Raw genomic sequence first — 16,747 nt, forward strand, 5'->3', positions numbered from 1 at the left:
TTAATTTATCATCCTCGTACACGCAACGGACGTCTGGGTACTGCACGCCGTGTGCTAGTCTGTCGGACTAGCGCACGGCGCCATGTGCTAGTCTTCGGACTAGCGCATGGCAAACCGACGGCCGTCGTGTAGCAAAACTAAGACATGTCATGTGACGCGCTCTAAACCAATGAGCAGGCAGAATCTTTGCAAGGGGTGTTATAATGCAACTTAAGGCAGGATGATGCGGCGATCCGGCCGTAGCCGTGGCCGTAGCCACCAATTCGGATTATAGGTTAGCCATTTTTATAACACCCCCTTGCAAGTATTCTGCCTGCTCATTGGTTTAGAGCGCGTCATATGACCATATGACATGTCTTAGTTTTGCTAGACGACGGCCGTGTGATAGTGCGTCGGTTTGCCATGCGCTAGTATACAAATATTGACTGCTTCGAGTGCTATCGTTAAAATAGAACGCTACGGGGATCACCGAGGGAGTCATAGTTTTTAACCATTGCACGAGTAAAAGCAGTCAATATTTGTTTTATAACACCCCAAACATTTCTAAATACTGTACTATTATTATTAAGTTACAGACCTGAATGCTACAATCCACGGACGCCGCGAATACAGATTGCAAACACTTTTACTTACTGTGTTACATGTAGTGTTGTGCAATCCGAAGTGGTTACAGACTATTAATTTATCATCCCAGTACACGCAACGGACGTCTGGGTACTGCACGCCGTGTGCTAGTCTGTCGGACTAGCGCACGGCGCCGTGTGCTAGTCTTCGGACTAGCGCATGGCAAACCGACGCTCTATCACACGGCCGTCGTCTGGCAAAACTAAGACATGTCATGTGACGCGCTCTAAACCAATGAGCAGGCAGAATACTTGCAAGGGGTGTTATATTTAAGTTGTGGACAAGTCGTTAAATCGGCCCCACGCGCAGAGATAGTGGTCTCGCGAGATCACTACTCTCGCGCGAACTGATGGCTCCCCGATTTCGACTCTGCTCTCGCGCGAACTGTACTGATGGCTCCCCGATTTCGACTCTGCTCTCGCGCGAACTGTGCTGATGGCTCCCCGATTTCGACTCTGCTCTCGCGCGAACTGTACTGATGGCTCCCCGATTTCGACTCTGCTCTCGCGCGAACTGTACTGATGGCTCCCCGATTTCGACTCTGCTCTCTCGCGCGATCGAACTGATGGCTCCCCGATTTCGACTCTAGAACGCTCCTTCCCCGGGATCATCTCGGGAGTCTTAGTTTTAACCATTAGCCGGAAAAATTTTGGCTTGTACATTTTCATACTTGGTGTTTTTACATCTCAAACATACGGAGAGGCCAGTTGGCAGTTTTGAACTGAAGGTAATTCGTTGGGTATTTCCGTTATTTTAGGGGCATTTTTGGTGTGACATCCATGAAAAAGTTGCCTTCCTTGGCCTTGGGGGCCATTATTTTCAATGTTTTAAAATTTCGATTTCTTTTCCAAAGATTTTTGACCCACCTGGCCACCCACCCCTAATTTCGGGTCCTACTACTTCCCGTCAACTCGCCGTCAACTCACTTGCGCCGTCAACACGCCGTCAACTCCTCCAATATAAAATTAAAATCCACAAAAGAAGCATAGAATTAGAACTGTGAAGTATCATAATATATCAGCTCAAAGAGAATGTGCGTAAGTTTTAGGTCATATTTTGGAATAATTTTTTTTTTTCTCATGAAATGAATCTTGCTTTTTCAAATTGATTAGTCTTGGTCCAAGAGTTTTTTTTTATCAAAACAAAGTCGTTTTTGTGAATGATTTTTTACCGAAAACCATGACAAATATAGTTTAGCCCATGCCCAGGCCCAGCCGTAACAGTTCCGTGCCCCATTTATAGATATTTTCTGTAAATTTAATGAGTTGACAGCACGGAAATGAGTTGACGGTGAGTTGACGGCAAGTCGGCGAGTTGACGGCAAGTAGTAGGACCGCTAATTTCGCATAAAAACATTGATTTTTTTTATGTGCAGTATTAAAAATAAAACTAGGCCTACATGTGGTTTGCATTATATGCATACTTGCATGATGGTACTTCACTTGGATGTTCTTAAATGCAACATTCGGGCCTAGCAGCACCGGAGCGCAGGCCCAGTTATTTTAGCCCTGGGCTAAAACTTTATAAGGAAAAGTTTCTGTATGGCGCCACCACTTTTTCATTCGAAATAAAATAATATAGTATCTAATTTACCTGATTGATATATCCCTTTTTGTAAAAATGAGTGAAAAAGTGGTGGCGCCATACGGAAAGTTATCTCTTTATAATCAACTTTTATTGTGACCGAAACCCGTGAAAATCGGTGCCAAGTTCAACAGAGGCCAGCTATCCCTTAGATTTTTCAACCCCCCCTAAGTAAAATACTTTGTTGTTTATCCGAAATTAACGATATCGCTGCCCTAAAAAAACTTGCTCCCTGGGGAAGGAAAAAAATAGGCTAAATACAAAAATTGTTCAGAATGTTTTTTTGCGGAGGATTACTTTTCTTCAAAATGCATGAAAAAAACTTTCCATTTTACTTAACATTCACATGAGTTACACAGGAGATGTTGCTGGTTAATGTGGAGGTACGATTGTGTCAGAATATTTCCCCCAAGAAAATTAATTTCCGGATAAAATGATGTGCAAAATATAGCGTTAAGGAGGTCCAAAATATTAGACCCCTATAAGGCTCATGAGGGAGCCTTATTATAGTTTCTATTATTATACCTCATGTAAAGAATCCTCTCATCTCATTGGTTAAAAATGGAGTCTTGGAAATAGCTATGCCCCCTTTTTCTGCCAAGATGATGTCATAGTGACTATGCCCGGGGCATAGTCAATTGACTGTGCCCGCTCTAAAAATAACGCAACAATATGTAGAATGTATAATGACTAGGGTTCCGTGTCACGGCGCAACTTTTTTCGCAGACAACCTTTCACCGTATAGTCTGATAGTTAGAGTGTTGTTGATTAGAAGAATCTTTATTCGGTATATAAAAGAAATATTGGCTGCTTAGTAATCGGGGAACAGTTAAAGTTATAGGCCCTCGGTGATGTAAAAACCATGGCTATAAAAATGCCTTTGCTTCAGGCATAGTCATGGTTTTGACATCACCTTGGGCAACTAAATAATTTTATGCCCCTCATAGCAGTCAATATTTCCATAGAAGTAACCTCGGACCATAATATGATTTCGCTGGGGTGCTCCTGCGACAGAGAATGTCAACATTTCGAAAAAGGTGTACAGCACCCCAGTTTAACCATGGAGGAAGGAAGAGAAGGCGGTCGCACTAAATACCGACAACTCACGACCCCTCACCACAATTTTTTTTAAATGCATTACACCACAGGGGTAGTTTCTGAGGGCTGAATTGTATTTTTTTCTTTTGAGTTTTTAGCTGCTGCTTTTCTTTCTTGTAAGTAATGAAGCCGCCACTCTGGAATTTGAAGTTGCAAGGGGAGATTTAAATATAATAGCTTTGTCAACTCCATGAGACTGAGAGGCACGTAAAATGGTAAATAATCATCTTGCGTATCACCCCTGTGGTGAAATGGAATCGTCAGTTTGAAAGTGATTTAGGTGCAGATGACTCTTGTGCATATATTTAATGGTTGACTATAAATGTTTAAATGTTATGTTAAGTGCATTTAAAAATTGTTGTCGTGAGTTGTTGGTATTTAGTGCAACCCAGAGAAGGAGCTCGAACGAAGGGACTTCAAAAGGCGAACCCGTGGTACCGCGGTCGTTTAACGACGCCCCGTAATCACCCACATACCTTGTACAAACAATGGGCGACCTGGCGTATGTGAGTTTGCGCTAGCGTACTTGGTTCTTCACTCAACTATGGTGTCGTATGTTGTATAGTAAAGAAAAAAAAACGAACTTTTTTGAGACCTGATAAAATTTGTGGACTTTTTCGCCCACCAAATCGAAAAACCACAGTTGAATACCAACCACCCTCGTGTGCTAATACCCAAATTTTGAACCACTTTTAGTGACAGGAAAGTTGCAAAAATGTAAAAATATGACATGATATTTTTAATATTTCCAATGTAAACATCACAAACGGTAAATGAAAACATGTGTATTCACAATTCTTGTCTCCAATGATTCAACTTTACACGAAGGCAACAGTAAAGAGTGGCGGTACCACACTTTAAGAGATCTAATCGCGCTCACTAATCGGCCGTCCAGCAAGAGGTCTCCTATCTTTTTCCACTGGTCAGACAGGGGCATTGTCAGGGTATTATTCTGTTATCCTGCTGTTTTGCGAGTCATTCGAGCTCCTTCTCCTCCTTCCTCCATGATCTAACCATAGAGCAAGGAACAGAAAGAGTTACAACTAGTCGTGTTCAAAGGTTTCACATGTGTTACCGCGGTCACAAACGACCAGCGCTAATCGGCAGAAACTTCTGCGGGCGCATTTCATTCCAGGTAGCTGCAGAGAAGGTGTGGAACAGTCTACCACATTCTACTTCTAGAGTTCTAAAAAACTATAAGGCTCCCCCATGAGCTCAAGGGGGAGCCTTATACTAGTTTCTAAAAACTAAAAGGCTCCCCCATGAGCTCTTGCGGGAGCCTTATGCTAGTTTCTAGAAGTAACCACATTCCATCAGAGCCATCCAGACAATAGACACTTTCAAATAACCCCTGAAGACCCATCTTTTTCAAAAAAATTTCAGTAACATTCATTTGAAAATAGATTCCCTAGACATTGGAACTTGTTCTTGTTCTTTGCAATACTGAAAAACAACGAAGGGGAAATATTTTTATCGGAGCAAGCGCCATGAGCACTTTTTTGTGGATACCCGCGCTAGAAGACTTCATTGATTATTATTTCTAAGAACTAGGTATTATATGACATGTATGATGTCTGTTAGTGTGACTGTGTTTACGCCACAGAAATTGCATTGCGTTCAAGCGTCCTTCTCAACATGCTCAACTAAACGGCATACGGCAAGGAAATGCAACAGGAATTACCTCTTTGTTTGTAATGCCCCAAATTGTCTAGAAGTACAAAAAAAAATCAATTTTATATTCCCTTTTTTCAGTTTGTGTCTAATTGTGTCTACCTTTCAAATGCACCCCCCAAAACGTCTGCAAACAACCTCAATTCGTTTTCAACAGCCGGAGACCACCGACATTCTTTTCATGATAAAGAAAATAAATTTGACATATTTCAGTGTTTTTCCCATCAGCAAAACCTAACAAGTGTCACAACCAACTCATCACAGGAAAGGCCGATTTGTTTGCTTTAAAATTCAGTAGAAAGCTCAAAATTGACAGTTTCTAATGTAGCACTGTGCGCATGCACCGTGGCTGACATCGTCTACTGAGCACGCGTTGAACTTTTGTGTTGCTACTTTACCACTTCAATTATTATGAATGGTAAATGATGTGGTACCAGCGACGGCAGCGAAAGGCGGTAACACACATGGGGTACAAAGAGCGCGCTGCGGTCGGAATGTGTACAGCCTTTTACAGGGGCTGCGGTTCACCTCCATCATAGTGTTTCTATGGAGGTGGGCGCAGCTCTAATCAGATTAATTTGAGCTTCGGTGATTAAGACTGGAGTTTTAACTCCTTCTGTTCCTTGCTCTATGGTCATAGGTACTTCTAGTCTACATAGAAACTATAATAAGATAAGGCTCCCCTGCCTGAGCCTTATTAATTAATTATTATGGGTGCGTGCGTTTAACTTCCCTGGGTCAACCCCGGTCTGCCCCGGTGCGTTCGAATAGCTTTGACGTCATTCTAGGGGCTCAACCGAGTCAGCTCCCAGTGCCCTGCTTGTGAAGTGGGGTACTCAGGGTTACTTCTAGAAACTAAAGGCTCCCCGTGAGCCTTATTATCTTTGGGGTCTAACATTTTGGGCCTCCTTAACGCGTTTTTAAAATCTGCGTTGATAGATGAAAGTTTTACGACCGTAAGCCACCGATATCTGACATTTCCTTTGTACTACACAACCAAAACATTTCCCACACGCTCAATATACATTCATGATGCTTGCATTACCTTTTTTTATGAATGAAATTAAAAAACATCTTAAAAAAATGCAATATTCTGCTCAGTACTCACTGTTGTTTTTCTGCTGCATCGCCCGTTTTTTTACTTTATGTTGCACTGGTCTTGACTCTATTGTTTTGTACAAAGTCTGGCAAGTCCTAACTTCTTCGGTTCTCTATGTCATGTTTATTACACTCACATCAAATTCTACATCTCCACAGAGGTTCCAAGTGCACATTGGTCCTTCAATACGCAGAATTGTTGTTCCACTTGCATCTTGAATGGTAAACTTGGGGAAGCAGACACTCCACGACTGACACACATATCCAATAATTGTGCCTGGTGGAGAACACACTTCCAACTTCTGCAGGCAGCTGCAGAATTAAAAGAAAACAGGTCTGTTAACACTTTCTCAGTATGAGAAGACATATCCTTTACGTAGTATTGAGGCCTGTCTTCAGTCAGCAGATAAGATAAAAGCAGAGAGTACCTTTAAGCATAGTTGCGATAACGTAACCCTCCTGCCGCACTGTCGGCAGGAGGGTTACGGTACGTTATTGCAACTACTTTAAGCAAACAGATAAGTTTTCAGAGTTTCTTATTTTATTACACCTTTTAACCAAAAAGGCATTAATGAACTTGGGAATAAAAGAGTAATGACTCGTTCTTTCACGGCCGTTTAAAACCTTGCAGGGTCGTTACCGTGTGATAAAAGCCCTTCGCCTTCGGCTCGGGCCTTCACATTCATGGCAAGGTCCTGCTGGTTCTAATCGGCTGTGAAAGAACGAGTTGCTCCCCTTTTATTCCCTTAGTAAATCTCTTTTGAAAGATTGGTGGCTCTGATTACTTTATAGCGTGACTCCCTCAGTTTTAAAGATGTTCTGTTGTTAAAGCACAGGTACGTTAATCAAAAGGCCTGTAGACTCATCAACACCAAATGTTCAAAATCATCTTGTCAAATTGCCAATGTTGCACGTTAGTTTTTTTAAATGGTGAACTATACACTGCCTTAAATTGGATTAAAAAACATGTAGTTTAATTTGTACCAAGATATAAATGATTAAAACAATGTGGACAAAATTCCGTCCTGTCGCATCAATACCATAATTAATCCTCTGGTAATTGAAAGAAAGCAACATGCAAAAAATAGTCACTTTCTGTTGGTAAGAGTTAGGGTGTATACTTGAACATAAAATTAAAACAATGTTCACAAAATGTATTAAGTTGCATTAAATTTGATACAAATTTAAAAGATAATTGAATGTTTCAAACCCTTGTTTCTATCTATCCGTCTTGTCAAGCGACTAAATTTGTGTTACTATGGCAACAAACTAAATACTATAAGATTATTTTGGGGAGCTTGCTTGGGTCAGTTGGTTCCTTGTTTACGCACCATAAATTAATTTGTGTTTTAATGGTTCTATTATTAAACGCACTGAAAATGCTACATCAAATTCTGTCCTGTTGCACAAACGATACTTTTGGCCAATAAATGTTTTCTCTTTCTGTGTGGGGTCCGCGAGTGGTTCTTTCTCCATTTCGTGTATTGTCCCCTGTTCATTTATTAATTTCCTGTCCGTTGTCATCAGTAGTCCCTTTTCCGAGCTTTTTTAGTTTGTTCCGTCATTTTTTGCTGTTCCCCCACCCCTTTGCCACAGACTTACCACACTGTTCCCCTGCCCTCGCCTTGTCCCACGTGCTCTATAAACTCCACCTCCAGCACACAATCTCCACACAAAGAGGAGGTAAATGATACAATGTGTTACTTCGGTAGTATCTGCGTGAGACCCCTGTGCGCAAAAGTCTTCGATGTTGATTTTTACAAAGAAACCCTGTCATTTCGGGATCATTTGGGGAATCTTGTGGTTGGTTCTGGGTCTTTATATTTTTTGAAATGGCCCTTTGTGGTTGCAAAACCTCTCAATTGGAATTAGGGAAGACATCGTGATACTCTAGCAAAACCATGATTTGTCGATAATTCGATGTCGCGATTTTCGGTTATATCGAGATACATGTATCCCCCAAGCTTAGCGCTACAGTTTTTTTGTTCGGGCGCATGTGATTAGATGAACCCTGCAACATGCATAAAATAACAACTGTGAAAATTTGTGACTCATCCGACATGAAATCGCAGTTGCAATAGAATAGCGAAAGGAAAACTTTCTTGTTTCATATGCCAATAAATGGCTTACATATAAGCGTTAAAGGCCAAAGGCTTATGAAGGGTGAAAGGCCGGAAGCCTTTTAATATTTGATTGAGAAATTACCTCTATCTTAAAAGTTCTGTTATTTCAGGCTCCAGAGGGAGCTGTTTCTCACACTATTTGGTCAGTTGATTGTAGAACAGCTCCATAAGTTTCTATGTAATTACCAATAGTGTTGAGTGCCTTAAAAACTTAAAACTAATTTTTAGGGCCTAACATGTTTTTATAATGTTGATCAATGATGGGGCGTTGATGGGTCTATTTTCTGATGAAAGTTTCTGACTTTGTTGCAGTTAATCCTATTGAATGTTTTTAGCAGATACAATGGGAGCTGTGGTGTCCTCAACCAATGATGGTGATTATTGTGGTATTGTTGCTGATTTAACACATCCATCTAATGAAGACTGGCTGAGGAAACATGCTGTGGCTTGTAATGGTGAGCATGTATACATGTATTCACAATGATGGTCTCAATGCGATTTACATTATAAAAAATGTACATAATATACATTTATAATGATAAGCGCATTGAAACAGTTATTGTGAATGTGCTATAAGAATTTGCTATTATAAATGTTCATGTTCATGTACAATGTATCTGAGCCTTTTTCTTTTTTTAGAAAATGCAATTATGTGTTCTAATCTGAGGGGCTATTTCGGATATGAAATTTTGCAGTTAAGGGCGCTTCCATTTTAAAATCTTGTAGGGTCTATAGGCCTTTTCACATTATCGCCCTTCTAACCCTGTCAAGCCTGATACGGGTAGGGTCGGTGTTGGTTTGGTAAAATTTCAACACTGATACAAACAGCTTCGCTTTCACACTATCTCTGTGCGAAATCAGCTTTTTGGTTACACATGTAACTTCCAATCCGGATATTGTGGGACTGTTTTACACTGCAAGGTCTTACACGATCGAAGCAGGACGCTGCTTCTGTTCTTGTACGCAGTGCCTTTTGTATGCAATTTTTCTTTATGCGCTGGACAACTGTAGTGTGCGCTAATGGCGCCCCCACACTCAACACATACCGATTAACCCGGAAATGTTCACACTACAGCTTTTCATCCGTGTTGGAATCTTCGACACGGATAGAGATTTATCAACCCACCTCCCTGGCAGGGTTGGTTTCTTTATGCGCTGGACAACTGTAGTGTGCGCTAATGGCGCCCCCACACTCAACACATATCGATTAACCCGGAAATGTTCACACTACAGCTTTTCATCCGTGTTGGAATCTTCGACACGGATAGAGATTTATCAACCCACCTCCCTGGCAGGGTTGGTTTCTTTATGCGCTGGACAACTGTAGTGTGCGCTAATGGCGCCCCCCACACTCAACACATATCGATTAACCCGGAAATGTTCACACTACAGCTTTTCATCCGTGTTGGAATCTTCGACACGGATAGAGATTTATCAACCCACCTCCCTGGCAGGGTTGGTTTCTTTATGCGCTGGACAACTGTAGTGTGCGCTAATGGCGCCCCCACACTCAACACATACCGATTAACCCGGAAATGTTCACACTACAGCTTTTCATCCGTGTTGGAATCTTCGACACGGATAGAGATTTATCAACCCACCTCCCTGGCAGGGTTGGTTTCTTTATGCGCTGGACAACTGTAGTGTGCGCTAATGGCGCCACGCACACTCAACACATACTGATTAACCCGGAAATGTTCACACTACAGCTTTTTATCCGTGTTGGAATCTTCGACACGGATAGAGATTTATCAACCCACCTCCCTGGCAGGGTTGGTTTCTTTATGCGCTGGACAACTGTAGTGTGCGCTAATGGCGCCACGCACACTCAACACATACTGATTAACCCGGAAATGTTCACACTACAGCTTTTTATCCGTGTTGGAATCTTCGACACGGATAGAGATTTATCAACCCACCTCCCTGGCAGGGTTGGTTTTGATGCAGATAGTGTGCCATCTCCGGATCGACACCGTGTTGAAAAGTTGTAGTGTGAAAAGGTGTTGAACATTATCCAAATAGTATCCGTGTCCAACACAGGGATTTTTTGTAGTGTGAAAAGGCTTACATGTACATGTACATATGAGTACCTTATGATGTGGCACCATATAGGCCATGACCAGGGGCATAGATACGTGTACCATGGCATTCATGACCTCTGTGTAAATTCAGACTGTTATTACATGAGAGTCATTGTGGGAAACAACTCCCTCTGAAGTAAAGTAGTTTTTGAGGAAAGGGGTAATTTCTTACTAAAATATTAAAAGACTTCTAGCTAGAAGTCTTTTATTCCTATCTGAAAGCACACAAATTCGTCCAACAAGGGTATTTTTTCTTTCATCATTTTCTCCCAACTCCGATGACCAACTGAGCCCAAATTTTCACAGGCTTGTTGTTTTATAGTTATGATGCCTTCTCCTGTCGTTTCGTGATCCAGGGTGATGTTTGTACCAAGGTATATGTAACTATTCACCTTCTCGATTGTCGTGCCATCCACTGTTATTGTTTTGTCTTGTAGATTGTTGCTCATCGTTACTTTGGTCTTCTTAATGTTCATTTTGAGTCCTGCCATCTTATACACTCTGCACTCAACTCACGAGTCATTATCTGCAGCTCATCGGGATCGTGAATGACAAGCATCATGTCATCTGCAAACCTTAAATGAGTTGGATGTTCCCCATTTATTGCAATTCCTTTTGATTGCTAATCCATGTTTCTAATTACATCCTCCATGGCTGCTGTAAAGAGTTTGGGGAAAATTGGATCACCCTGTCTGACACCTTTAAGGATTTTGAAAACACTGGTGGTAGTATTCTCCAAATGAATTCTGGCACTTGGATCTTGTAAATAGCTTTGATGAGACGGATATATTTGCCATCACTGATCTGTTTCAGTTTCTCCAATGCATCAAGAAGTTACTGATGGTCTAGACTATCAAACGCTTTCTCATAGTCCACAAAGCCTAGGCAGATGTTAAAACGATATTCTTTGGCCTTTTCAATTATCTGGCTTAAGGTGTGTAGATGATCCGATGTTCTAAATCCTCCTCGGAATCCTGCCTGTTCTTTTGGCTGATTATCATCAAGCTGTCTCTGGACTCTTGCAAGAATGATTCTGGTGAAGACTTTGTAAACGTGAGGTAGAAGACTGTGGTCTGTAGTTCTTGATACCTTTCATGTTCCCCTTTTTGAACAATATGATGACATTGGAGTCATTCCACTGGGTGGGAACTTGTTCCAGTTGAAGGATCCTGTCAATGAACAATTTTGTCAATATCTTAACAGTATCCTCTCCTCCCACCTTAGAATGTCAGAAGTTGATTGGTCCTCTCCAGGAGCCTTTACTTCCTTCATGTGGTTTAGAGCATTCTGCACTTCTTGCCTTGTTATTCCAGTCTTCTTCTGTTCTCCAGTCTGGTCTATCGATGTTGTACAGCTCTCTATAAAACTCTTCAATGGTTTCTGTGATTTTAGTTTTATCAGTAACTTCTGTCCCATCTTTTGTTTTCAGTGATGATAACAGCTCTTTTCCTCACTCTAGTTTTCTTTTGATGATTTTGATGCTCTCCAGCACCTCTTTCACCATCTTGGTCCTGTGTTGTCACTTTTGCTGCTGCCTCAGCTTGCGGATAGTCTTGTTTATTTCTGTGTACTCGATCTGATTTTTTACTGATGTCTGTCTGAAGGGTTTGAGATCTTTTCTTTTTTCAGTCAACCTTTACACAGTGGTTTAAAACCCTATGTGACCCCGACATCGACAAGTTTCTGTACAATAATCGGTCAAAATACCTTTATAATATCTCAAGCACGTCTCAATGTCATCTTTAGGTAGATAAAACGTGGTTGTCCATTAAAATAATCCACAATTTATCGCTCCGTGTCGTGATTCACGAACTATTGTGAAAATTTTTATGATGTGGTTTTGAAGTCAACAGAGGGCGCTATATCTTCTGTGTGTAATGTTAATAGACCTTATCGCAAATACCAATGCGCAAGCGCAGACTGTTGAATGAGGTGCATTGTGGGATATATATGAATCAAATTTGTAATCAGCTAGACCACAATGCACCTAATTCCAAGCTTTACGCGCGCGCCCCAGTATTTGCGAAAAGGTCTATGTACACGATGTTTTTGGTTGAAAACAGCGTTCTGAAAACTTAGTTTTGGGGAGTGAAGGCGATCTTGCAGGATTTCGGCGCTATTTTATTTTCAAAGCTAAGTAGTCACTCTATCATTTTATGGAAACAAATACCAAAAATATGTTGGCCGTTGGTGGCCGATTGGGAAAATATCCAACGTTTTAATTTTTGTTTATTTCCCTTAATTTTGCGATGTAAACAATTGCTTTTTTTTAATTCTCATTTTCAGGAGTAAAAACTCATTTTCGCTAATTTACCGTGAATTTCAACAAATGGTTACTTTACTAATCTATTCCATATTTTTAGCATTTCGTCCAGGCCCTTAATGGCTTTTTTTAAAGATGTGTGGCGGTATTTGTTTTTTATAAGTAGCATTTTTTGACATTTTAGTCGAAGATTTCAAAGCATTTTTGCCGTATCATCAAAACTTAGGTCCGTATTTAATTTTCTACAGCCCGAAAGGTTACTTATATAGGTAATTTAAAAACAATATTTGTTTTCTCAAACAATTTTTATATGCCTACCCAGGTATTTTTTTTAACATAAGGGTTTGTGATTTTTGCTGAATATAAACGTATGCCACAATATACGAACTACAATTGCTTAAAAAACCAGGGTAATAAATTTAAAAAAATAAAAATTCTTCAACAAATTAGTTCTTCTTGTTCAAGTCACCAAAGATATGTAGTTATCTCAGAAAAAAAAATCGGATTTGATGTCTGGGTCTTAAACCACTGTGCTTTGGATCTATTCTGTGTAAACACTTGTTGTGTTTATCTTCTCTTTTTGACCTTTAGCTAGCTTCTCTGCTTCCTCAATGATAATGCTGGTGACTTGCTCACACATAACATCAACTGGTTCATTCTCTATCATGTCTTCAAGAAGTGAGAATCTGTTCTTTAGTTCCAGCTGGAATTGATGTTGCTTGTTGGAAAGCTTTTCCAGATCAATATGTCTTTTCTTAGTCTGATTCATTCTTCTAATCCTTGCCATCTTCGTATTAATCCGTACTTTTGCTCTGACGAATCTATGGTCACTGCCTGTGTCAACCCTTGGTATAAACCACATCCATTAAGATTCTTTTGTGGTCAGTTATGATATAGTCTATCAAGTTAAAGGTTGCTGCATTTGGACTTTCCCAAGTCCAATATCTAAATTGTTGTTTCTCAAAGCATGTATTGCCAATTACCAGGTTTCTACTTGCAACATATTCCAGAAGCCTTTCTCCTCTCTCGTTCCGGTTACCAGTTACCTATACCAAATGGACCTACACCTTTCTCTTCCTAACATGCCTAATCTCTTCTCACACCCACCTTTGCATTTAGGTCTCCCATAAGTATGGTAAGGGATGTACTTTCAGTTGTCATTATCCGGTCTATTTCAGTGTAGAGATCTTCCGCTGCTTCATCATCATGAGATGAAGTGGGTGCATAAACTTGGATAATCTTTATTGTGTGTTGCTTGTTGATTTGTAATTTCAAATACGCTATTCAGTCTGATACTTCTTTATACTCTTGACAGTACACTATTTTCAATGTTCTTATTAACCAGAAATCCAACTCCGTTGAGTCCCTGTTTGGTTGCAGAAGTTGTGAATAATGGATGGCCACATCCATGTACAGTGTAGCTTGATAAGGTTATTTGGTCTTCTTGTTTCTGCGAGCCCTAGTATGTGCCACTTCACGTTCTCCACTTCTTCAAGGAGGGTGTCTAGGTCTTCTTCTGATTTCAGTGTTCTCACATTATAGGTGCAAATACTTAGATCTGTGTGGTTCCTGATGATGCATGTACAGTGTCTTTAAAACCTGATCTTTAGGGTTCATTTCATGTCAAATCAACCCAGATTTGTAATCGGTGTTTTATGAAAGTAATGTTGGACGCGCCAGAACCGGCAGCCCCTCGCGATTTGGTCCCCGCAAATTTCCTCATTTCATCGAATTTGGCCTTCTGTCGATCTTCTGTCGATCTTCGAACTCTAACAGTAGTTGTGCTTCACACCTACGGTGAAACTGATAAACCTTTTGGATCCAGTATTGCTCAAGATCACTTTGTTTTCTGCTTGCATTTTTCTGATCGTCATACAAACATGCAAGGACTGCCATGACACACCTTGTGCATGTATTGTGGAGCTGCAGTCTGCTTGCACTTGTAGCTATTTGTACTGAGCCAGTCATGTCAAACTCATTGCAGCACATACTGCACTATGACAGCAACAGCCTAAGGGATATCAAAGCCAACATGACTCCTCAACAGCTAACATTACCCAGAGATGTGTTTGCTTCTATCAAGAGCCATGGAATCGGTAAGTGGCGTCGTGTTCACAGGGGTTGTCGGGCTGATAAGCAAAAAGTCAGAGGATATTCTACAATTGATATTCATAATCAGCGTCACAGTTGTAATGCACCTATGACAAAACTTAGTTTGCTGAAGTGCCAGTCGGCATGTAATAAACCTACCTTGATCAACATGATCAAGGACCACATTATAGACCACGACATTGATATATTGGCTCTCACAGAAACCTGGTTTAAATCCGAGAATGACCAAAACAGTGCAAACTTATCCCCCAAGGGTTACAACCTTGTCCACGCCCACAGAAAAGGCAGGAGAGGAGGTGGTGTTGCCCTGCTGTGTAAATCGGGACTCACCGCGTCTGTTTTTAAGCAACCACCTGACAACCAGACGCTATCCCCTTCTTCCTCTGAACACATCACAGTTGACATTATTCACAACAATCACCACTTAAGTGTCACTGTTCTTTACAAACCCCCATCTTCACAGCGACGTCGAGTCCCATTCAGTCGGTTCATAGAAGAAGTCACTGAGCTACTGAATCAGCAGGTGCTCTTCAACGGAACTCCCATTATTCTGGGTGATTTTAACATTCACTGGGACAACAATACATCCGAAACTAATCACTTCCGAGACCTTCTTCAGCAGTATGGTATGCAGCAATTGGTGAATTTCAAAACACACACATCTGGCCATAATATTGATCTTGTGATTGTTCGCCAATCAGACAACCTCTTCAAGTCAATTCTTTCATCTGAGTTTGTGTCTGACCACTGTGCGGTCCACTGCCTCCTGGATCTCCACAAACCGCAGCACACTAAAAGACTGGTATCCTATCGCAAAATCAAATCCATTAACTTGGAAAGCTTTAGGAATGACGTCATCGCCTCTTCCATTTGTACTGATCCCGCCACCACTCTTGATGACCTCACTGATCAGTTTAATTCTGTCCTTGCCCAACTTGTCAACTCCCATGCACCAATAAAGTCTTGTCAGATTGTCGAACGCCCTGCAGTCCTATGGTACAACAAAGATATCGCTATTGCCAAGCAACGGTGCCGCCAACTGGAAAGAAAGTGGCGAAAAACCAACCTCAAGACTGACCATGATATGTTCAAGTCACAGCGGGATAAGGTCAAACATATTTTTACTGCTGCTAAGTCAAAATACTATCACGGACAAATCTGCGACTGTCAGGGCCACCAGAAATCCCTATTTCAGATAACAAACCGCCTCATAAACAGGAAACCAACACCCAAGCTACCTGTTCATTCATCCCTCAACGAACTCGTGACCAGATTCTCCGGCTATTTTACTGACAAGATCCAGCAAATTAGAGACGGTCTACAGCCAGAGAGTTATGGACCCTCCATACCTGCATCTTCAGACAACCTTGAAAATCTGCAGCCCTGTCTGCCTGTCAGAATGTGCTCTCTACATTCACCCTGGCCTCGGAACTCGAGATTGCTAAACTCATTAGGGCCTCCCCCACAAAATCATGCTCGCTGGACCCACTACCTACATCTTTGGTCAAGGCAAGCTTGGAAACAATTGTGGGTCATATAACCAAGATCACAAACATGTCACTCAGCACTGGTAGTTTTCCGAGATGTTTTAAAACGGCTCTGGTTACCCCAGCCATCAAGAAACAAGCCCTGGACTCTAATGACTTGAACAATTATCGTCCTATATCCAACCTGTCTTTTGTGTCAAAGGTCGTCGAGAAGGTAGTAGCAAGCAGGTTAAATGCACATGTAGATCGAAATGAGTTGCATGAGAGCCAACAATCTGCTTACAAGCAAATTCAAAGTGTCGAGACTGCCCTCTTAAAAGTCCACAACGACATCATGTGTGCAGTTGACAACAAAAAGGTTGTACTGCTAGTCTTGCTCGATCTCTCGTCGGCCTTTGACACAATTGACCACAAATTATTGCTTCATAGATTGTATAATTATTTTGGCATCCAAGGCTCTGCCTAGTCCTGGGCCCGGTGCTTTTCACACTTTACACTTCGCCTCTTGGTCAAATTGCTCGTAACAGTCGTTTACAATATCACTTTTACGCAGACGACTCTCAATTATACACTACATTCTGCCCCACTGTCACAGGTGATGATTCC

At 41.2% G+C, this 16,747-nt stretch overlaps 1 protein-coding gene across 5 annotated transcripts in view; it reads left to right on the forward strand.

Annotated features, from left to right (window-relative positions):
• The first annotated feature begins 991 nt into the window (after window positions 1-991).
• LOC139945258 (uncharacterized) overlaps window positions 992-16,747 on the forward strand; it is a 30,638-nt gene continuing 14,882 nt past the window's right edge. Inside the window, exons 1-3 of one of the 5 annotated variants that reach the window (XM_071942579.1) lie at window positions 992-1,351; window positions 6,235-6,409; window positions 8,534-8,653. In XM_071942579.1, coding sequence (XP_071798680.1) covers window positions 8,542-8,653 — 112 coding nt within the window. In that variant the 5' untranslated portion in view covers window positions 992-1,351; window positions 6,235-6,409; window positions 8,534-8,541. Of the gene's footprint in view, window positions 1,352-6,215; window positions 6,410-8,533; window positions 8,654-16,747 lie in introns of those variants that run through there. The other 4 variants (XM_071942580.1, XM_071942582.1, XM_071942583.1 and 1 more) reach the window with 4 other exon arrangements.

This window comes from Asterias amurensis, chromosome 12 (assembly GCF_032118995.1).
Source record: "Asterias amurensis chromosome 12, ASM3211899v1".
In the NCBI taxonomy this organism is placed as follows: domain Eukaryota; kingdom Metazoa; phylum Echinodermata; class Asteroidea; order Forcipulatida; family Asteriidae; genus Asterias; species Asterias amurensis.